Genomic DNA, 24,371 nt, shown 5'->3' with positions numbered 1-24,371 from the left:
TTCTATTCCTCCTATTGGTCCAACCATCAGTCATGATGGTGCAACCCTTTGCAATCCATTCCTTTCGGTTCTCCTCGAGGTCAACCCTCATGTCCTCTACCATCTCATCCAGGAGGTATCCGCTCAACTCAGCCTCAGTTGGGGCTTTAAACCTCGGACCAAAAATAACTACCGCATCTATCATATGTTGCCAATAAGGAGCCCTGCCACAAATAAAAGTTTAGATGTCAAAGACTCAAATTATAAAACAAGTAGATATAATTAAAGTTTTACTTTTACTTCTAATTTTAACTTTAAAGAAAACAAAGAAAAAAGAATCAATTACTTGGCTGCAATAAATGGAATGTTGCAAAAGTACCAAAATTTGCATATCTCCTTTTTGGCAGCATCGTGAATCTCCTTGTTCAAACCCATGCCCTCAAGTGTGGATTGGGAACCAGGAGTAGTGCGGGGCACAAAGTAACTATCCATTCTGTTTTTCCACACTCTAGGCTGCAATAGGTTGGTGTGGGACTCTTTCTCAGTATGTGATCGACTAGCACTAGCACTAGCACGAGCAGAAGAACTAGGATAAAAAGGAGGCCTAGAAGAACCCTCTCCAACACAACCTACGGATGCGGAAGTTGATGCAGATGCGGATGTGGATGCGGGAACATGGGAGCCAATACCCCTTAACCCTTCAACTTGCATTTTCCTATTTGCTTTGTCTTTTGCAATTTTTTCTAATGCCATTAAGCAAGTGCGTTTTGCCTCAGGAGTTTGGTGAGTGCAAACTGTAACATCGTGTCCAGGTATAGCAGCAATGTGGAATTTCAATCTATAAATACCCCCGGAAGTTATTTTTTCTTTACAAAACATGCATTTTGTTTGATATTTGGTTCTTCCACGAAACTCTTCATTATATTTTCAACATTCATCTTTTTTACCCATTGGAATTTGCGAAAAATGAGAGCAAAGGCTGCTGCAATAAATTTTTTAGTGTAAAATATCAAAGTTTGAAGCTAATAAAAATTAGAAAACAACAAACCCTAGCTTGCAACTTAGTAAAAATAAAGAACATTCAAGATATACACTAAAATTCTTGAAAACTATAGAAATTTAACAAAAAATGCATAATACACTAAAAATTTAACAAAAAATGCATAATACACTAACTTACAAGAAAAAAATAAGCACTTACCTCTTGCAAATGAGTTGAGGAGTGTTGATATTGGCTCCTTAATGCTCCCAAAGCAATTGATGGGCTCCCCAAATGGCCTGTTGATCTCTTTGGTGCTCCTCTTTCTTGCCGGTTGGAAACCTATGGCTTTTCTTTTCTCTTCTTCTCTCTCACTTTTCCTCTCTTCTACTCATGCTTAACAAATAGAAGGCCCTTTAGGGTTATAACAAAGAGAATAGGTCAAAAACAAAGTGAAAAAAACAAGTGATTTTAAAAAAAATTTCAACTTCACTTTTTACATGCCACGGGCGATTCATGGCCGATTTTTAAAAGTGATTTTGGCGATTTTTACATGGTGATTCATGGCCTAGAAATCGGCGATACTGATTCACGATGCAAAAAAAATCGCCCAGCATGAATTTGGTCGCAGAATCGCCGATTCAGGCGATTCTCGTTACTATGTGATTATATTTGTAATTTAAAGCACTCTAGAAAAAGAATTAGGTCAAAAGGCTTTACGGTTTGAAAGTTATTGTAGTTTTAAGTTGCCTAGAGACCTCTTAAGAGCGCTTCAAAGTTAGATTTGAGGCATTAAACGGCCTCGTATGGGCTCGAAAAATAGGGGTCAGTGGAGCTGGTCCACATGGCTATAGAGCACTTGGAGAGCTTTTCGGAAATGTAAACGGTTCGTCAATCAGAGTCTCGGATCAAAAATTATGCCTCCCAGAAGTTGGACTACCATTTCTAGATTCTTCTAATTTTACACCGACTTCTAACATGATTTCTAGAACCTTCTGTATCGGCGATGGATGCCAAATGACATATTCTAGAATGTATTCCTAACCCTAAACCTAATTGGGGTTTATTTAAGAACATTTCTGGCATTGTAAAGGCAGTTCTTGTTGGAGTTTGGGAGAAGGTATTGGAGGAAGATTTTCTCCAGATTCAGACAACCTTGTAAGCCCATAGGGCATGTCTTAGAGTTTATTTTCAGTGTACTGAATGTAATAGCAGATCACTTTTGATAATAATATTTTCCTTTTCCTATTGTGTTCATTCTAGTCTTGGGTTGATGCACAACTTCATTCTTCAAATGCTCAGATCAAAACCATTATACCTCAGCAATGGAATTGAAATCACCAAATTTAGAAGCCCTTACAAGAGACAATTAAAAAAAAAAAGACAATTGGATGATTAATTCTCTCAATTGGAGCCATATTTATAACCACAATTGTGCAACTTGGCTTCATCATCACATCTCGCACTTAAGAGGCTTCAACTTTACAATTCCAAATTATAACATAAAGTAACTTAAAGTGAAATAATAATAATGAAGCCTCAATAATTAATTCAAATTTCATATTATGAACTCCATCAATAAATACCTTAATCCAATGCAGTGATGACCACCTGCCAGTGCCACCAACTACGCTGCCAAATATTGCAGCTGCCCAAAATAGAGTTACTATAAATAGCAAGTCTACGATCGAGATCCTCAAATCTCATTGTTAGCTCACAAAGGTCGCAATGATGAACTGACCTAGCCAACTGCAAAAACCATGCTAAAAATGGGGACATTACAACCCTCCCTCCCCAAGATTGCTTGTACCCAAGCAATTTGGCAATACACCATACTCCAACCTTAACCCGAATCCCATAGGAAGAATCACATGACATCCTTGTCAACACTAAACCATCTCCATACCAACATCATCAGGGCAAGCATCATAACCTATAAGACCACACCCAAGACTTGTGCTGTTGATGTAGGAATCAAAGCATAACAAGGAAGCAATTCCATAGGAGGTCTCAGTATGTCCTTCGCTGCACCAACCCAACCATCCTGCCAAACATCAGTCTTAGGTACAGACGAACTCTACACCCGATATAAATCCTGCACATGTGGGTCGAATATGAAGCTATGCACACTCATCACTATATATACCCTATCACCACTCTGATCATCTCCATCTAAATCATCAAGCTGCTGCAATGACTTCACCTCAATCTCTTCATGGTAAACCCACATGGCACAGTTTGCTGCTCCCTTCAGCCTCAATGTGCAAGTGTAACCTTTAGAGAAAGGCCCCTTGCACCAAAAGCAACGTTGTCTTCTCTTCAGATCCTCTGGAGAAGACCCATCAATCTTCCCAAGTATTTCCCCTTGTTTTCACTAATTGGTGGGTACTCCTCATCAACAGGCGGAGGGGTGGAAGACTTTAGAGCAAACTTGCCCCAAGAAGATGCCTCAAGATCTCTCGCTTTCCGCATAGCCTCCTGAAGAGTAGATGGGTCCAATGACTTAACCTACCTATGAAGGGGCTCAATTTTGTCTTCTCAGACTTTCTCAAGAAGACTCATTTATCTTCCTTGTTGATTTCCCCTTGTCCTCACTAACTAGTGGGTGCTCCTCGTTAACAGGCGGAGGGGTGGAAGACTTCGAAGCAAACTTGCCCCCAAGAAGATGCCTCAAGATCTCTCATTTTCCACATAGCCTCCTGTAGAGTAGATGGCTCAACCAATCTCTCCATAAACAACATCACTCACCTTCACTCGGATATATTATATACCATCACTGAGAGCCTATATTTATATTATATAAAATAATTAGTAGGAAGATTTTGGAACAAAATCTCTGTATATTTCAGCACAACTACACATTTGATCTCCCAGTGACCACCACCGCTTAACTTGAGCTTTTGCTAATGAAAGATAAAGTGGAATTTATGATGTTCTTGGAAACGAGGATTATGCATGAGGATGATCAGACTTATGAGCTGAGAAAATTGAAACAATTGTCCAAATAGTTAAAACCAACCAACCAAGTGGCATTACATAAGATGTACCTTCAAATATAGCTTATTACTTCCCGAATAAGATATAAAGGTACTAACAATCCTTATTGCAATGTAATGAATGTTACAATATATATTTGGCATTATTCACAACGAAGAATGAAGTGAACGAAAGAAGTAACATAAAGATATCCAAGAACATTTGATATAGATCAGGGAATATTATTTTGGAAGTATATATATTTTAAATAGAATTGATATTCTAATAGAAAAAGAAAGGAAGTTATAGGTAGTAGATAGTTTATAAATATATACAAATTGATTAGTGAAGTAGATCAGAAACAAACAAGAAAAACAGTAAGAAAGGTACAGAGAATACAGGACTCATATACCTAGTAACTTGTAGATATTATATCACACATAGTGTTTGGGAAGTGTATAAAACCAATAAGAAAGGAAACTCTTCAATCTACATCTGATACAAATAGACATAAACCACCAACACAGAAGGAAGGATCTACTGCTAAGGCTTATGCATCTTTGAAGTAAGTATATTATCTATTATAATAACTAGAATTCAATTGACTTTCATAATATCCACGGCTAGTCCCATCATCAGTCTAAGCTAGAAGGAATAAGTAGGGATACAATGTAGGGAAGGCCCTTATAAATCCAACCACCAGGTTATTCCGAGATAGGTAAGGATCAACATCCCTAAAAATGCCTTGAGGAAATGTCCAAGATGGGCTTAAGGGCTTGGATCTAGAAAAAACTTGAGGGAGACCATTGAGTTTGGTGTCGAAGCGACCTATTGTATCTTATCATTCCTTCTGCGCTAGAGTTATAACCAAGATATCACGACCTTCGCAATTCACATATAATTTATTACTAACTTACCTGTAAGGGTAGCCTTAGGAGAGAGAACAAAGGTGTATTGTGAGAGAGTCTAGTATAAATCCAGCCAATCAGTTATTCTATGAAAGGATAGGATCAACATCCCTGAGCGCCTTGTGGACACGTCCAAGAAAGGCTTAAGGGTTTGGATCTATAAAGACTTATCTGTTTACATCCTAAGTATTCTTCTCGACTAAGAATAATAATAAGAGCAAAACAAAACAAGCATCTCGCGCCACCTTGCGTGGATACATAAACATTGCCATTGAGGCCGAGGGGGCCAAAGTTTAGCTCTTGTACTTAGTATGGGATTGGCTTGGAGTAAATTATCTTGACTAACTTTTCTTTGAAACTTATATATACACGTGCGTACTAATGATCACTTGTGGTTGCAAGATTCTATTGAAGAAGTAAATTTTGTAAATCTTTTTCTTAACCCTAGTTTATTATTGTAAAACATTAATCAAGAATGCATGCATTATATGTTTGCATCATGTCTACTTCATGTCTTCATGCATTCATGTGTCTAATTTGTGTTTTCATGCATTGAGATGTATTCTCCATAAATACTTTGTGTCTTCTTGCATCCAATTTTATGCTTTGTATATAGGCTCCATGGGAGAAGTTATTTATAAATGGTCTTTGCTTGAGGACAAGCACAATTTGAGAAGGGAGGACTGTCATGTCCCTGGTAAGAACCTAATTATAACATTCTCCTCTTGAAGAAATATTTAATAAACAAATACAAATAATAATAATATATGATAATAACAAAATTATAATATTTTAATATAAAGTAATAATAGTACAAATATTATATATAATTATATATTTGATACAATTATAATATAAATATTATATATGATCATGTATTTAATATTATCATAATATGAAAATTAATAGGAACTTAACTATATAATAAATAAATAGATTTGCTACAATAAAATAATGATATAACATATATAATTAGTATAATATAATTATTAACAAGATAATATCATTTATGAAAAGACATGACTTTAGAAAAGAAAATTATATATATAGAATATTAACATTGAGAAAAGATCATTGAAAAATATGGAGAAATTCAAAGAGTATAAAATAAGTCTACAAGAAGTCTTATAGGGAAATATTAAACTAAAGTCCCTACAAGGGATATTACAATGAGGGTATTTCTGGTGCATAATCCAGTGGTCCCATTGATGTCAAGAAGTTGTTAAGAAGAAGATATTATTGATCAACATTGGAGTAGGATGCATACCATTACAATAAGGATTATTTCATGTCAGTAGCATAGTGATCTGATTCATGCACTTTCACAAGAATTAAAGCCTATTACAACTCTGTGGTCTTTCTGTTAGTGGGGGCTTGACCTTGTTGGAAAGATTCATCCTTCCTCATCCAATGGCCATAAGTTCATCATTACTACTATTGAGTACTTCACTAAATGGGTTGAAGCCATTCCATTAACTTACATCATTGGAAAGTGTTAGATAACTGAGAGGGGGGAGAATCAATTATCCTTAGGGTCTTTCAAACAATTCAAAACATCCATACACATGTTGACACCATGATTTTAACGTGGAAACCCAATTAGGGCAAAAACCACGAGGGACTAGTCACCCAAAATATTTTCACTTTTCTGAAGTGAGCTCGCTTAAGAGTCAACTCTATTAAAGGTTACAAAACACACTGTTAGGTGTAATGCTATTAGGGGATTTTCACCAAAGATCATCTAGACATTATCACCCTTCAATTAGTGGCCTGTTTAAAGGACTTACACATTCAATGGAATGTCACCATAGAAATGGATTTACAAATTAAGAATGTTAAGTCCACTCAGATAGGAGATTTTTTGTTCCTATGGTTAGAGAGTAACAGTCAAATGATTTGATAAAAATACAACTCACTTTGCTTGTTCATATCTCCATTCTGCTCGATATCTTTGCTCACCGACTAGCCATCACACTCAACTCTTCACTTCACTCCAACTCGCACTTTGATCTACTAGGTAGGATCTCCTTCGGCTCCTTTGCATCCACTTTCCTCTTCATTGAACCAACAACATTCCATCCTTGTCTCTTCCTTATTTAGATAGATTTTTATTGCTTCATCTCATGAATTAGGGTTCCCATTAATTATTCTCCTCCACACAATCTTAGGTTCATTGTATCTGCGCCAAATTACAAATCTTGCCAACTGTATCTTCTCTTTGGAACTTGTACCTTTTCTTGGATCTCAAAACTCTCCTTAAATCTTTATCATTAGATCTTTTTTGAAATTCTCCAGCCGTAGATCTCTCTAACAAACTCTATTCTTATCTTCGAATCTTCTGGAATAGTCTTGATCTTCACTTTATGTCGTCCCTTAACCAATTTCTCACAAATTGTTTTTCATTTACTGAATGACGTTCTTTCACCGACTTTCTCCATACCCGGTTAACCCTATGCTCAGTTAACACTTAACTTGCTCGGTCAACACTGTCTCCCTTATTTCACCTTTCATCCTCTTCATTTACCAACCACTATCTCCAGCTCAATATATCTTATCATTTCCCTCTCCAACTTCATTCCTTCTCTTACCGACCAAACTAACTTGCTTATACTTGATCTTAATACTTCATGAAATCATGCAAAACAATCAACCAACATTACACTGTCATAGACTGATTTATCAGTTGCCCATTTAGGTTCGCATACTTAACATCAATTCTTCATTCTCATCTTCATACTTTGCCTTCAACTTCTTTATCCAACATCATATCCTTTAGATGATTGCAACTTACATGAATTAGTAACATGTGAAATAACTTGACATCAATGACAATATAACAACTGATATGACTCTTTTACATATAATTTGAAGCTTTGTTCTGACCTTTATCTTTATTAGCTTCAACAATCTCCCTTTTACTTTATCAGCATCAGTTGTGCCCAACAATCTCCCCCTTTTCTCATTTATGGCAACACATTATGAAATAGACCATCAAATACAAAACATCGTCTTCAGCAGTACATTAGTTGTGTCCTCTTCAGTTCTGTCTTCATCAAGTTCTCTGATCTGTCTGCAACTTATATCTTCATTCATATACTCCCCCTTAGGACATACCTCATTCATTGTTCAGCTCTTTCTTCTACACGAATTACACATATTCTCCATTACTCACACATATTCTCCCCCTTTATTTCCTATACATATATACTCCCCCTTTACTTATTCTCTCCCAATACATCATCTCCTCCTTTGGCAATAATGCCAAAGGTAACAATAAGCTTCAGTTAGAAACTTATAAACCTTGTAGTTTATACCTTGTATCTTGCATGTATTGATCACTTCTTTTTCATTATAACATCTTCACAACTTTAGGAAAACCTAAAGAGTGAACTCATGCATCAAATCCAAACAAATATTCTGATAAAGCACAAATTGATGCAATCCTGCATCTTCACTTAGTGAACATTGGATAGGGGAAGAACCCCTAATTTACCTCTTAGATACTCAAATGTATCCTTAGGTAATGGCTTAGTAAATATATCAACAATTTGCTCCTTTTACTTCACATACTCCAATCTGACTTGTTTTTCTTGAACCTGTTTTCTCAAATAGTGATGCTAGATAGATATGTGCTTTGTCTTTGCATGCATCATCGAATTCTTTGATATGTTTGTTGCACTTGTATTGCCGCAATAGATTGTCATTGGTTCAATCACTTCCTTTTGCGTTCCTTCCAACAATTGTTTGATCATGAGTAGAGCAATTAATAACAGCAGCTACATATTCAGCTTCAGCAGTGGACTATGGGATACAACTTTGTTTCTTACTTATCCATATCACAAGCCTTTATCCTAAAAAGAAAAGTCCACCACTGGTACTTTTTCTGTTATTAACATTTCCAACCCAATCAACATTAGTATAAACTCTCAACTCAAAATCTCTATCGTTCTTGTACCATAAACCATAATACTTTGTTCCTTTCAAATATCTAAAGATTCTCTTCACAACAATCATGTGTCTCCTTAGGATTAGAAGAAAATCTAGCCACAATTTCTACAACATGAGTAATATTTGGTCTACTATAAACTACATACTGTGGTTTGTCAATCATAGATCTGTACAATGTTTGATTTACCTCTTTAGTGTCATCTTCCTTAGATAGTTTACACCCTGTGATCATTGTTAGGCCAACTGGTCTAGAGTCTTCCATGCCAAATCTCTTCAAGATCTCCCTGATATACTTGGATAGAGTTATGTATAGGCCTTCCTTCACTTGTTGAACTTGCAATCCAATAAAGAATATTATCTCTCCAAACATTGACATTTCAAACTCTTTCCTCATTTCATCAGCAAATGTTTTGCACATCCATTCATGTTCTCCATATATAATGTCATCAAAAAATGTTTCAGCAATTAGGATCTTATCATCAGGTTCACTTTTCAAGTACAGATTATTGTTCTCACTTGTTCTAACAAAATCAATCTTCATTAGATATGAATGCAATCTTTCATATTATGCTCGAAGTGCTTGATTCAATCCATATAGTGCCTTGTGTAGCTTATGAGCTATGTTCCTTTGAACAGGATCAACAAAGCCCTTTGGTTGTTCAATGTAAACTTCCTCTTCTAGTATTCCATTCAGAGATGCAGATTTGACATCCGTCTAATAAACTTTGAAACCTTTGAAAGCAGCATATGCAAGTAATATCTTCACACCATCTAGTTTAGCAACAAGTGCAAATATTTCTCCATGATCAATATCTTCTTCTTGTGCATAATCCTTGCAAACTAGTCTAGCCTTGTTCCTTGTAACTTCTCCATTTTCATTCAACTTATTTCTGAATATCCACTTAGTACCAATCACATTCTTGTCGTTGGGTCTCGGTACCAATATCAATGTATTTTGTTTTTTCTATTTATTCAATCTCCTCATTCATAGCATTAGTCCAATCATCATTATCCAATGCATCTTTAATTGTTCTAGGTTCAAATTTACAAATCAAGCATGTATTCTCTCTCAACTTACTTCTTCTCAGTATTCCAACATCTTTGTCTCCAATGATTTGGTTCAGTGAATGGTTCCTTCTGGCATATTTTGGTAGGACAGACTCAGTTCTCTGTGGTTCTGCATTATCTCCACTCAGTGCATGCTCAAGATGTTGCTTGGTTTCAGGTGGTTGTTTCTTTGTGACTTCAAGTTGTAGCTCGACAATGTACTCCGTTAAGTATTAGGAACACCTTGCACATAGACAAATCTATTGTAATCTCCAGGTGCTTTCTTGCTTTGTCCATCATTCTTTTCTACAAACTCATCAATTGTCAAATTTGCACTTTCAATCATTTTGTTGTTTGCCTTGTTCAAACATTTATATGCTGTGCTCCTTGTGGAATAACCTAGGAGTATGCTTTCATCACTTTTTGAATCAAATTTTCCATTTCTATCATCTTTTAGAATATAACACCTACTTCCAAATATTTTCAAATAACTTACATTCGGTGTATGTCCATACCAGAGTTCATACGGTGTTTTGTTTGTACCTTTCTTCAATTGTACTCGGTTCGGTGTGTACATTGCAGTATTGATAAATCTATGCAACTTCCTTCTCAATCAACAATGTTCTAGCACAAACAACAATGGATCTATTTCTTTCAGCAATTCCATTGTGGTGTGGTGTCTCCAGTGTTGACAATTGTCTTTGTAATGAACCCATTTTGGGGGTCATTGTTTATTTCTGACTTGTCCCTTCTATTTGTATTTTTTTTCTTTTTTTGCCATATTTTCTACGATGATGGATCTTCAGGTTTATTCTTCAATGGCAATTGCTGATAATGTGTATTCTGAACCTTATCATATAACTATGGCAGTAGTACGTAGAGTCTATATCTCATTATTATAGTTGAGTTTGGATTGTTCAGTCCACTAGCATTCTCAATATCTAAAGTCTTATGAATATGTGTGATTGAAATCCGAGAAGCTACCTAATGCCCTTTAGATATGACAAGTATAAGAATCCCTGATTTTATATTAATGCTTGGATTAATGTGAGAAGGATTTTCTGGTCCTAACTCCAATTATTTGATAAAGAGTTTGTTCTCAAATTTGAATCGGTATGTAATCAGTAATAATACTCCAGCGGCTCCTTCTGGTCAATATATATCTTCATATTTCACAATAGTAATGTTTGTTCCTTGCCTGTTGGAGAATATCACATAAATAAAATAAGATATAAATATCTATCTGCATATCCTCTCCAATGATGTTAACTTAGAGTCTTATGTGTGATATTGATTTGTATGACAATACTTAGGACAATAATGACAAAATTATCTTGCTATCTCAGATATAAATGATTGACAGATATGCAAAGATGGTCTTGCTATCAGTATGGCTCACTTCTAAATGATATTAGCCTTCTCTGATATGACAATTGGAGATTTTGCTATACTGATCAGCAGCTGTGTCTGTTATAACAATATGAAATATGTTCCAAATTATATCCTCCTATTGCTTATAACAACAGATGATATGCTGCTTCAGGTATATTTTATACCAATATGCAATTATGTAAAATGATATGTTGTTGTTTCTGATATTTTGATATGGATATGCAATAAATATGATGTTGCTTGCAGCGAGATGTTGCTGTGTCTGATATGACGATATGAATATGCAAATATGAGGATATCACTTGAAACAGTTGGTTTCCATCTCTGATCTGAGTATACATTCTCGCAGCGATGGTAGATGATGATGTTTCTAATGTAACCTGATGTGATTGCAACAGTGGCGGTGCTCTCTGATATTGTCCTAGAGATATATGCAACCAGTTCTTACACTTCGGCCAAACGTTCGATTGAGCTATCCAAATAGTAAATGCATTAAAGGGGTTAAACTAGTTACATGATTGAAGGAATGGATTTGATTTGTGTTGTATATCCTGCAAGGCTGAATGTTTGTATCCTTTGATGGTGAAGAGACGAATCCCTTTGATCGCTTCTTTTCATAAACAATGACTAATCCTTCTAATTGCACCTTGCCACTATTAATTGTTATTTGGCTTTTAAGTCAAATCTGATCGGTTTGTTATATTATTGATTTATCACTATTCCAGTGTCATTGCGCACAACTTTGCTGACCAGTGATAAACTTGATTAAATCTTCTTCTCTGCCTGTAACTAGGTCTTGTCCACATGCATGGGAATCCTCCTTCTGATCATTGTTAATTGATGCTTTTTCCCTCATATATCTGACTCCCCGTCTATATCCCCAGAATAGTGTTCTTCAAACCTTATATATCTTGAATGATCATCGCTATTTGACACGCCTGACCATTTAAGGAGTCGCAACTCTTCATAAAAAGATTTCTATTAATCACCTATGTTGTCATCTATATCATATGAGCGATATATATTTTGCATGAATGATACTATATTATTTTATTAATAATATATAATATTATTCCTACCATTTCATTTATTGTTATTAGTTTAATATTATCGCTATATCCATTGATATAAGAGAATATTATATTAATTTTATATTATATTATATATTGATTTAATAATATATCAAATACTTTATTAGTATAGTATGTTGCTATATTATATTAGATTATTATTATTATAACATGATATGATATTATTATATAATTAGAATGTAATATTACTTTATAAAAATATTATTATTTTAATATCATTATTAATATTACTCTATATAAAATATTTATTTATTATTTAGATTATATATTAATATTGGGACATCACAGTCTTTTTATACCATTTTCATTACAAAAGACAATAAATTCATCAAACACAAATTCACCTCCTCAATCAGATCTCAAACATTTCAGTTGCTTACTAGTTTTCTTGTCAACTCTTTCCTCATACCATTTGAATATTTGAAAAGCGTCAGATAATTGACGTCATCCTTGAGAAATCATCAACAAATAGGATAAAATATCTATCACGATAGTAGCTTTGAACTTTCATTGGACCACATAGATCACTATGAACTAATTCCAATACATCATTAGATGAACAAGACTTACTTTTGAAACTTGACTTAGTCATTTTCCCAATTTGACATTGCTTACACATCACTTTATCAGGTTTAGATAAGCTTGGCGACTCTCTAACTCTACTCTTTCTACTAACATTGACTATGTTATTAAAATGAACATGACATAACCTCTTGTGCCATAGCCAAACATCTTCAACTCTTTCAATAAAACATGTGTTCTCAATAGGATCCAGTTAGAATAAGTTACCTCTTGATTGTTTACCTATACCGATCAGATTTCCAACATCATTTTATATCTTTATTCCTCAATTTTGAATCTCCAGTCAGTGATACATATTGTGCAATTGTGCCACACTCAATAGATTATGCTTTAGCCCTTGTACCCAATATGCATTATCACATTTGATCTTCTCATTCAACATCATCATTTCCAAACTTAACAAATCCACCATCGTAATGTTCAAGGTTCTTAAATTTATCAATATCACCAGTCATATGATGAGTGCAACCACTATCAGTAATCTATGTGTCATTTTTCTTACTTGAGAAATAAGAGCCTTTCCTTTTTCATACGTTTCTTCTCCTTCAAAATCTTCCTTCATTGCAACATATACAACTTCCTCACCTTCCTCTTGATAAACAATATCATACTCGGTGCCTTCCTCCTCAATCAGGTAGCAAATCTTCTTTCCTTTGTCTTTTAAGTCTCTATTTCCTTAGTATCTGTTCTCTCTCTTGGCATTCCTTTCATTTCTATCTCTGTCAAGACATCTAGCACCAATGTGACCAACCTTGTTACATTTAAAACAAATCAAAGGTAGTTTACCTTTAGACTTTCCTTTGCCTCTCAGTAACCTCTTAGCAAGCAATGCTTCAAGCTCTTCTAGATCATCACCATTAGACTCATGATCATTGTCATTCTAGATTTGATGAGTACTCTTTTCTTTCCTTGCACTTGCAATAGTCAGGGATGACTTGAAACAGATTCAACTTTAGGTATCCCACAATTATCAAAATTAACTCAAAAGCAGTGAGTCTACCGATCAAACCATCAAGATTAATATCATTTCTAGGGATAGATCTCAACTCTTGAATAGAAGACACTCAAATAGCATAAATAGGTAAAAGTGTTCTTAGAACTTTGCTTACCACAGTGTCATCGCTTATGACTCCATTGGCTCCTTTGATAGCATTAAAAACTTCCTTGATTCGGTTACAATATTGCACAATGTTCTCACTTTCTTTCATCTTCATGTCATCAAACTTTCCTCTTAAGCTTTCAGCTTTTTCTCTCAACACATTTTGATCTCCTTCATGAACTAGTGTCAACTTGTCCCACATCTCCTTAGCAGTAGCACAATCTTTGATATCATCAAATTCAGCATCTGTTGGGGAAGAAGCAATTTCTATCATCAGTGAGTTGTATTCTTGTTTTTCTCCCATCTGCACAATAGTCATAGGACCTGGGGTGGCGGTGTGTATTGATTGTTCAGGTAATACAATGTAGTCTTCAATACCAGATAAGTACAACCCCATTCTGCTTTGTCATGATGGGAAGTTCTCCTTGTTTAGCTTCGGTACCTCTCTCTTACAGATCTTTAGATCTTTAGCTTAAGTCTTTGAAACTTGTTCCTTCAAGCACTGATGCTCTGATACCAGTTTTTAGATAATTGAAAGGGGGGTTGAATCAACTATCGTCTGGCCCTTTCAAACAATTAACCACACCTATAACAACATATACTTGTCACATATCCAACTCGATAATCACAATAAACTTAATCTTTATTATACATCAAACAGATTTCACTTTCAATAGCGAATATCAGTAACTTTAACTGACTCACAAAAATATAAACAGTTTCGACATGTAACAACAAATAACATGTGAAACATCCATACACATGTTGACTTCATGATTTTTTACGTGGAAACCTGATTAGGGTAAACACTATTAGGGACTAGTCACCCAAAATATTTTCAATCTTCTGAAGTGAGCTCGACTAAGAGCCAACCGTGTGAAAGGTTACAAAACACACTGTTAGGTGTGACCCTATTAAGGGGTTTTCACCAAAGGTCATCTAGACCTTATCACCCTTCAATAAAGGGTCTGTTTGAAGGACTTACAAACATTCAATGGAATATCACCATTCAAATGGATTAATAGATTAAGACTATAAAGCAAAGTAACGTGACTCAGACCCGGCTCGGACTCAGCAAGGGTAACTTGACTCACGACTCAGCTCAGAGTTGACAGTGACTCCGCAAAGCGAAAAAACCTCGAAATTTTGAGATTATTTAGGATTTAAAGAACATTCCATGCATCCATTATTGAATAAAGCTTAAAGATGCAATAACATCATTAAATAGAAGATAATTTGATCATAATGCACATACTTAAAGTTGTTAAACATACATCGATTACGTAAGTACAAATTACAATACTACAAAGGTAAATTGCTAAATACTAAACAGTACCTGAAGGAAATATTATAAAAGTAAAACATAGATATATAAAATGATAAATCCATGCAACCCATCAAAATGTATATGAAATCCAACACATCAATAGTCATCGTCAAATGTTCCAAATTTCGATCATATGTTAAGTTAAACAAAAAGTTAAAACAAGACTATAGCTATGGCTCCTAGTCCTCATCATCATCGTCATCCTCATCGTCATCGTCATCCTCATCCTGATCCCCAGCCTCAACCTCAGGCTCAGTATAATCTATAAAATGCCTCTTAGTAAGGCGTCTAAGGTAGGTCCTGGATGACTAAGTAGCCATAGCATCAACCTGTGAGGTGCCTCTAGGATCAACTGTAGTCTCTAACTGTGCAAGTACTTGTGAGGTGCTACTAGGAACTACTGGAGCTCTCTAGTCCTCTTTTGTCATAGCCACTACCTCAGTCTCTCTGTCTGCGTCTTCAACCCACTCTAGGTCCTCATCATCAAAGACAGGATCAGTAGCCTCAGTAATCCACTCAGACTTTGGATCAACCTCCTCTAGAGTAATAGGAGAGTTGTCACTATCCAAAATCTCCTTGGTCCTAATGCGTAGGTTGTAATGCACAAAGACTAGCCTATTCATTTTCACCACAAACAACCTGTTACGCCTTTTCGAGTGGATGTGCTCGAACATGCTCTAGTTGCGCTCACATCCAGAAGCGCTACTTGGCTAGCTCATTATGCGGATGGCGATTTGTTGAAGGTTTTTGGTTGAAGGCCCAAACATTTGCCACCATCTATCTGAATTTTGAAAAAAGGAAAATAAAAAATATTAGTCTCATTTCAAAATTTGAACTTTAAAGTTTAAAGCTAGAAATTTACAAACTAGATGGTATAAGGCTTAAGCTGCAATTTTTACCTGGCTACAATTTTGTACGACATTCTTTGCAAATTTGACTTGAAAAAATGGGCCCTGATGCATTATTATAGGTATCCATCTCAAGCAATATATTTGTGGGATTAGGGGCCATTTTCGATATCACAGTGTATAGGCCACTAAGAACCTCCTCGTCCTCCTTGAAATCTTCACGGAAATGGTATGCCGGATTGAGGTAACAGGCTACTGCGTGGATGGGCTTATGAAGCTGATTTTGCCATCTCCTATCAATTATGTCCCAAATAGGGCCATAGTTTTCCTCAACTCCTACATATTTGGCCTTAATAGCCTCCTTGGCCCTATCCATGCCTTCATATATGTAGCCCATAGAGGGCTTCTCCCCATTAGCAACTCGGAGGAGGGCTACAAGGGGCTCGGTGATCTACAAAACAATTAAACAAAAAAACAATTTAGTGAATGATGAAACTTTGCAAAGTTGCACAATGAAAATAATACAAAAATATGTATGAGATAAATTAATTAATAAAAATTTAAGACTAAAGTTTTTAAAATTGAAATTACCTCCACAATCTTCGAACATGGCACCCAAAAACCTTCATCATAAATGCATTTTATTGCATCTATCCCTGCAGCGGTGGTGGCAAAAGAGGAGGAACTCCATTGTGGACTAACAAGCATGCACCTCAAAGCTAACCTTGAATTCAACAAGGATTTTATTGTGATAAAATTAGAGGCAAATCTTGTGATATCGGGACGAGCCAACTCCTTTCCCTTCGTGTATTCCCTCATAATGCTGAGAACCAAGGCATGATTATAGATGAACTTACAATTTTTTTTGGCCTTAGCAACACATGATTTCACCCATTCAAACTTGCCAATATCCTCTAACATGAGGTTGAGACAATGGGCCGCACATGGAGTCGAAAAGATTTTTGGGTGTCTCTCCATCAAAAGTTTTCCTGCAGCAATTTTAAATTAGTTAGTAAACAATGAAATTTTTTGATGTATTAAAAAACTTTTAATTTTCAAAATTTAAGGAAAAACTAAAATAATTTTTTTAGAACTTAAAAGTTAAAATGTTACTTGCAGCAACGTAATTAGCTGCATTATCAGTCACCACTTGGACAACATTCTCTTCTACCACCTCCCTTATGACCTCTTCAATAGCCTCACATAAGAATTTTGCATTTTTGACATGTGACGAAGCATCTATAGACTTCAAAAACATGGTGGATTCTGAAAGTGAAAATTAAACAAAATAATTATCATTCAAGAATCAATAGTCAATAAAACAAAATTTTAGTTGTTCAATAATAGTAAATACATTAAATTTTAGACTTTGAGAAGTAGAGGATGATGAATTACCTCCGCTAGAAACAAAAAAATTTAAGAGGGTCCTATTCCTCCTATTTGTCCATCCATCTGTTGTAATGGTACACCCCTTTTAGCTCCAAATCTTTCTATAGTCCTCCAACTCAAGTTTCATCTCCTCAACTATTTCTAGTAAGAGGGGGCCACTCAACTCATCTTCAGTGGGGTCTTTAAACTCCGAACCACAGATGAAAACCACATCAATCATCCCCTGCCAATAAGGAGTCTTGTTACATTTACAAAAATATTTTAATTAACATATTTCAAATTTTCAACATCAAGTTAAAATTATAAAATTGAATTTAAATTTTAGAACTTAAAAGTAAAAAACGTAAAACAATCAAATATAAATGAAGTTGAAGTCCCTGGCTGCTATAAATGGAATGTTGTAGAAAAACCAAAACTTGCAAATTGCTCCTACTCCAGCTACATGGATCTCTCTATTCTAGGCCAAGCTCTCAATTGAGGGTTGTGCACTAGGAGTGGAATGTGGTACAAAAAAATTGTCCAACCTAGATTTTCAGACTCTAGGACGAAAGGTAAAGCCAGTAGTACTAGAAGGGGCAGCCGCAACACCACTAGCAGTGCAAAGAATAGATGTAGAAGAAGTACAACTAGCAGAAGCAATAGGATGATAGGGGGCAAGGGAAGAACCTTCCCAACACAACCTATTGATCCCGAGTGTAAAACTAGACATAGAAACATTACGAGATGAGCGTAGAAGGGAATTGGAACCAATTTGAGCTAACTCTGCTAATTGTTTTTGTTTTAATTCCTTTTCTTGATCATATTTTTTTAAGGCAACATAACAAAAACGTTGAGCCTCAACAGCTACAGCTCTACAAGGCTTAGCATCATGACCACGTATGCCAACAATATGGTATTTCAATCTATTTATCCCCCCACTATTAACGACCTTACAAAATAGGCATTTTGTTTGAGTTCTAGCTCTACCCGGAAAGTCTATGGTGTACTTCCAACAATCATCTTTTTTATTGCCTTTAGAGAGCTTGGGTTTTTTAGCTAGAGGAGCCATTATGAGTAAGGAAAAATGTAAAGGTTTCTGCAATAAGACATTTTAGACCAAATATTACCATTTAAGCATTGTATTCTATGAAGATCTTAAGTAAAAAAAAATCCATAAACATACAAAAAAAATTCATCCAAAAAACCCATAAGCATAGAGAAAAAAATCATCAAAATCTAAAAAATCAACTCTTACCTCTTTCAAATGCTTTGGGAAGTGTTGAGAAGAGCTCCTATAAACTCCTTGATGATCTAAATGCAAGCTCCAATGTCACAAATGCAAGCTTTTCTCCTCTTCCTTTCAGCTGGTTGCAAAACAATGAAACTCTATTTCTCTTCTACTTCTCTCTCTCTTTCTCTCTTTCTTCTTCTCACAATAGAGTGTTATGAAAGCCCTTTTAGGGTTATAAGAAGAACAAAGAAGAAAAAAAAATATTAGAAAAAATGAGTTTTTTCATTTTTTTATCCAACCAGACGTCTGTTGCCGCGACTGGGTCAAGTTGCTCGTGACCCATGAGTCATGACGTGACCTGCGAGTCAGGCAAGTCAGGTCACTTGACTCATCGAGCCCGGGTCACGGGTCATTTTGACCCAACAAGCCATCAGTGACTCGCCGACTCGGGTGACTCGCCGGACACGTGGTGAGTCATGTTACACTGCTATAAAGTCCACTTGGTTAGGAGATTTTCTATTACAATGGTTAGAGAATAACAAACAAATGATCTGATAAAGATGCAACTCACTTTGCTTGTTCATATTTCCATTCTACTCAATATCTTTGCTCACTGACTGGCCATCACACTCAACTCTTCACTTCACTTGAACTCGCACTTTGATTTGCTCAGTAGGATCTCCTTCGACTCCTTTGCATCCACTTTTCTCTTCTCTGGACCAGCAACATTTCCATCCTTGTCTCGTCCTTATATAGACAGATTTTCACCACTTCATCTCATGATTTAGTGTTCCCTTGAATTAATCTCCTCCACACGATCTCAGGTTCATTGTATCTATGCCAGATTACAAATCTTGCCCACTGTGTCTTCTCCTTGGAACTTGTACCTTTTCTTGGATCTCAAAACTCTCCTTAAATCTTTACCATCATATCTTCTTTGAATTTCTCCAGCCGTAGATCTCTAACAAACATCCTTTTCTTGGAATCTTCTGGAATAGTCTCGATTTGCACTTTATGTTGTCCCTTAACCAATTTCTGACAAAAGCATTCTTCATTTACCAAGTGGTGTTCTTCTTTCGCCAACCTTCTCCATACTCGGTTAACACTCAACTTCCCCAGTCAATACTATCTCTCTTATTTCACCTTTCATCCTCTTCATTTACCGACCACTATCTCCAACTCGGTATACCTTATCATATCACTCTCCAACTTCATTCCTTCTATAACTGACCAAATTAATTTGCTTATACATGATCTTAATACTTCATGAAATTATGCTAAAAATCATTATATTGTCATAGACTGATTGATCAGTTGCCCATTTAGGTTCACAAACTTAATATCACTTCTTCATTCTCATCTTCATACTTTGTCTTCAACTTTTTTATCTAACATCACATCCTTCGGATGATTGCAACTTACATGGATTAGTAACATGCCAAATAGCTTGACATCAATGACAATATGACAACTGACATGACAATTTCACATATACTTTGGAGCTCTGTTCTGACCTTCATCTTTATCAGCTTCAACAATCTGCCTTTCACTTCATCAGCATCAGTTGTGTCCAACAGAAAGCAAGTAGCTAAATTCATCTTTCACTATATCATATGCTATGATATTACAGCCTTCATCATTACAGTTTGTGACATATACCAAGTGGTGTCTCAGCTCATGAGTTGTATTGACTTGACATTGTTTTCTATGTGACTCATGACCCGCAATGATTCATGCCAAGTTTTCTATTAAGAGGTTCATAGGACCTCCTTGCAGCCAGGTGTTCTTATGGCCTCCAAGGGTCATGCTGCATTAGGTTCCATTTGTAAATTTGGAGTGTAGGCAATTGTCATTTTGGGGGTTGGTTAGATCTTATAGTTGTTTTCTGGCTTCCTTAGTCTCTCAAGTCAGGTGGCTTGATACTGTGACCTTTTGTTTGTCTTGGTCTTTTGTAAATTTACTGGCTTTTTTCTATGTTGTTGACTCAGGATTTGGTTTGGGTATGGGTATGAGGACAAGCATGAACTTTTTCCCCTCCCTGGCTAGGGTTCAGATTCATCTGTAATATATATAGAGATGTAGATCTGTATGTTCAAACATGAAAGTTATAAATATTAAAAGAAGCGTGATATTCTCTTCATAAGAAGTATCATATATAGTCTTGGGCACTTCATATTTGCTCCTAAATATTTAAAGGCTTAATAGAGAGATTCACTTGATATATTCATCTGGAGATTGAGAATAAAAGTAATGCATATCTTAGTTTACATGCATACACAGATTTTGGTATATTTGCTTAAGTACCATCCTTAGGTACTCCCTAGGTGCCCAAGTTTGTTGTGGGTTCTTCACAGATGGACCTGCAGAGAATCCAAGCATCCAGGAAGGACCCAAGAAGAATCTAGGAAGAACCGTACCAGTACCAGGACCCAGACCTAAATAGCAAAACCAGATAACACGGTAAAGTATATAAGAAGCTTTTATTTTTTGGGAGAGGGCTCTCATTTAAGCTATATTTTTTCTCTCCACCAAATCATACCTAACAAATATTTATATCCTTGGCATCTCTACAGTGCACTGAATTTTATTATACTTTTTGGAATTCAACCATGTGGTTGGAGTCAGTCAGTATATATAACAGATTGATTGAAAACCAATTGAACTGAGGAAAAAAATCATATAAAGCAGATCTTGAAACTAATTAGTGTATGCGCAAGGGGTTTCGTAGGAGTCCAAAAAGCAAAAGATTGTGAAGGATCAAAATACAAACCACCCAACTTAGATAAATTTGGAATATCACAAAATAGACAGCAGTTGCTTATGAGACGCCTCTGGTATATAAGAGAATAATTTTTACGAACGTTATTTATATTGTTCAAAATTTCACCCTCTAGTTATTGACCTCCTGATTAAACCTAGGAGCAAATTGAACCTCTGCCAGTCTGCACTGCCATGGGCACAATAGCTGAACTCTAAATGTTCCTGGCATAACCTGGGAAGAGTAGCCCGTGGTAATACCATTAGTGACTTCAAAGAAGCTGCAAGTCCAAATGCATTTTTATGCCTCCATGGTTGAGAGCATAATATTCATCTCTTCCATATTGATTACTTGTGAGATGCCATGTTTGAAATGTAGCTCATCCTTACATCATCAATTTACCCTGGCCACACTGTACCAGCAGCATATAGGAATACGGCAAAACCAAACAGATAACTTGAGGATACTCTTCTTTTACAAGGTCCTCCTATCACACTATAGGATGGAAAAAAAAAATACCAGATCTCGTGAAATCATGAATGTTTTGAGTTTTCAACTGCAGTTTTTCTTCCATTAAGAATTCACGCATAACTGTTTGTGTTTAAGTTGAGATCTTCAAGTATACGGCTCTAATTCTTTCAAGCTTAAGATTTTTAGGCATTTGGAGCTTATCACTCGGGCAGTTTAGGCTCTAAATTTTCAAATTTGTGGCTCTTATTCTTTGACTTCTGAAGCATAATCTTGTTTGATTGCCTGAGTGAACTAAATGATGCTTTCCTTATATTTTGAAGCATCTGGATTCTAGATTCTAGGCACATTTGGGATATCAGATACTGTATAGTAGAGGTTGGGCAAGATTTTCAATCTCGAAGTGGAAGAATGCTCAAAGTTTCCTCTCCTCATTGGCAACTTGAATTAGCATTTTTCATTTGCATTATGTTCAGTTTTTTTTTTCCATCTACATTTGATGCATCATATGCTATCTAATTTAATTTTGAATGTAGATGCTAAATTCGCTAACTTGTGCCGTTTCAGGAAATGGTGATCAACCTGTTCCTGAAGAGGATAGCCCAGAAAACAAATGTGACATTGACTCATCTGAATCATCAGATGCTGGTGGAAGGTGCAAACCCAGCAATTTGGACTGGCGATCGTTTAGAGCAAGGCTTGTGGCCTCCGAACAGATTCAAAAGACTCAAAATAGTGAATCAGGAAGTGCAACAGAATTCTCAAATGTATTAGGCTCCAAATGGGCTCATCCGATTCTTGTGCCCGAACCTGGTTGTGTGCTTGTTGCAACTGAAAAGGTTGATGGTCAAAAAGATTTTGAAAGGACTGTAGTTCTGCTTCTTAATGCAGGTTCTGGCGATCCCAGAGAGAGACCTTTTGGGGTTATTCTTAATCGCCCTAGGCAGATGTGTATTAAGGACATGGAGCCAACAGATCCAGATTTGGTCGAAATTTTTGCACATTGCCCACTTTATTATGGTGGGCCATTAGAAGCCAGCATTTTTCTGTTAACTACAGAAAAAAATGTTTCTACAGAATTTGAGGAAGTCATTCCTGGCTTGTGTTATGGTGCTAGGAACAGTCTGCACCATGCAGCAGAACTTGTGAGGAATAAGATACTTCAACCTCAAAATTTCAGGTTCTTTCTTGGTTTCTCGGGCTGGGAATTAGATCAATTGAAAAATGAAATTTCCTTAGATTATTGGTATGTTGCAGCATGCAGCTCTAATCTGATTACTAGTGCCTCTACCTCAACGTGTGGGCTATAGGAGGAGATCTTGGAGCTCATGGGAGGTCAGTATGCTGAACTTGTTAGAAAGCAGAAGGAAGACAATTTGTAATGAAGTGAAGCAGTTAAGACCACCAAGGGAATAAAATCTGTAATATATTAGCCGTTGGCAAAATAGGATTATTAACCCATCTGATTTTCTTTCCTCGTGAAAATGATTTGTAGAATGCATGCATCTGCCAGTGAAGTGGAGTGCCTTTTGAATGTGTAATAAATCTCTGCCTTTTGGATTTAACCATTATAGATATATGGAAGTGGAATAATTTTGGAGCAGGCGTATACAATATGAGGAAGCAATGTGATATCACCATCTAGAAGGCTGCAATGTTATTTGGAGGCATGAAATATCTGGTAAACAGTGAAGATTGGCAGGTAGAAATTGTAGAAATGAAGGAATATTAAAAGACAATCATAATATTTGGTATTACAGACGTTATGGTTATCAGTGTTACAATTAACTGTATTTGTAAAACTCAGGGTACATCGATTATATTGTAGTATGTCTGTTCAAACCATTGCTTAGAAGTTTAGTTGAGGTAGAAGTCATGGGTGGTTTCCTATTGCATAACCTTTTGTCTTTCTTATGATTCAAATTCTTATAAATTTATATTTTGTTTTTCTGCATAAATTTAATTGCCAGTAAATTAGATTATTTATTATTTTCATTGCTCTAATCACATGGACATCAAACAAGTAATATCGTTCCATTTATAACATGCATGATAGAACACTTAGTGTATAAGGCGAAACACCAATTTTCAAAAGACAGTTCTTATTCTAAGACTGCAATGAAAGATCATAAGCTGACTTCAAGGTTCCTTCAAGCGATGGATACTCAGTGATATTAATGTATTTGCTGGTATCATGAGGGGACTTATGCTGTTCATTAAGACTTATCAACTTAACATTGGTCTATATGGCTTCACAATGTGCAATAAAAATATACTTTTGACTTCTGACTTATGAAATTGAACCTGAACTTAAAACTTGAAAATTTAAACTACTTCTACCTAAGGATGCAAGAAAGAGTGAATAACCCT

General features: G+C 35.8%; 1 protein-coding gene across 1 annotated transcript in view; it reads left to right on the top strand.

Moving 5' to 3' along the window:
* The window catches only part of LOC149533084 (uncharacterized), a 56,233-nt gene extending 32,274 nt beyond the window's left edge, over window positions 1-23,959 (top strand). Inside the window, exon 2 of the mRNA XM_089805590.1 lies at window positions 22,569-23,959. Coding sequence (XP_089661716.1) covers window positions 22,569-23,311 — 743 coding nt within the window. The 3' untranslated portion in view covers window positions 23,312-23,959. The remainder of the gene's footprint in view (window positions 1-22,568) is intronic.
* Window positions 23,960-24,371: the final 412 nt, after the last annotated feature.

The sequence above is a fragment of the Cupressus sempervirens genome, chromosome 10 (assembly GCF_028749045.1).
Source record: "Cupressus sempervirens isolate cs-2001-9-10 chromosome 10, ASM2874904v1, whole genome shotgun sequence".
In the NCBI taxonomy this organism is placed as follows: Eukaryota; Viridiplantae; Streptophyta; class Pinopsida; order Cupressales; family Cupressaceae; genus Cupressus; species Cupressus sempervirens.
The sequence above is the reverse complement of the archived record's forward strand: the minus strand, read 5'-3'. Positions and strand labels throughout refer to the sequence as shown.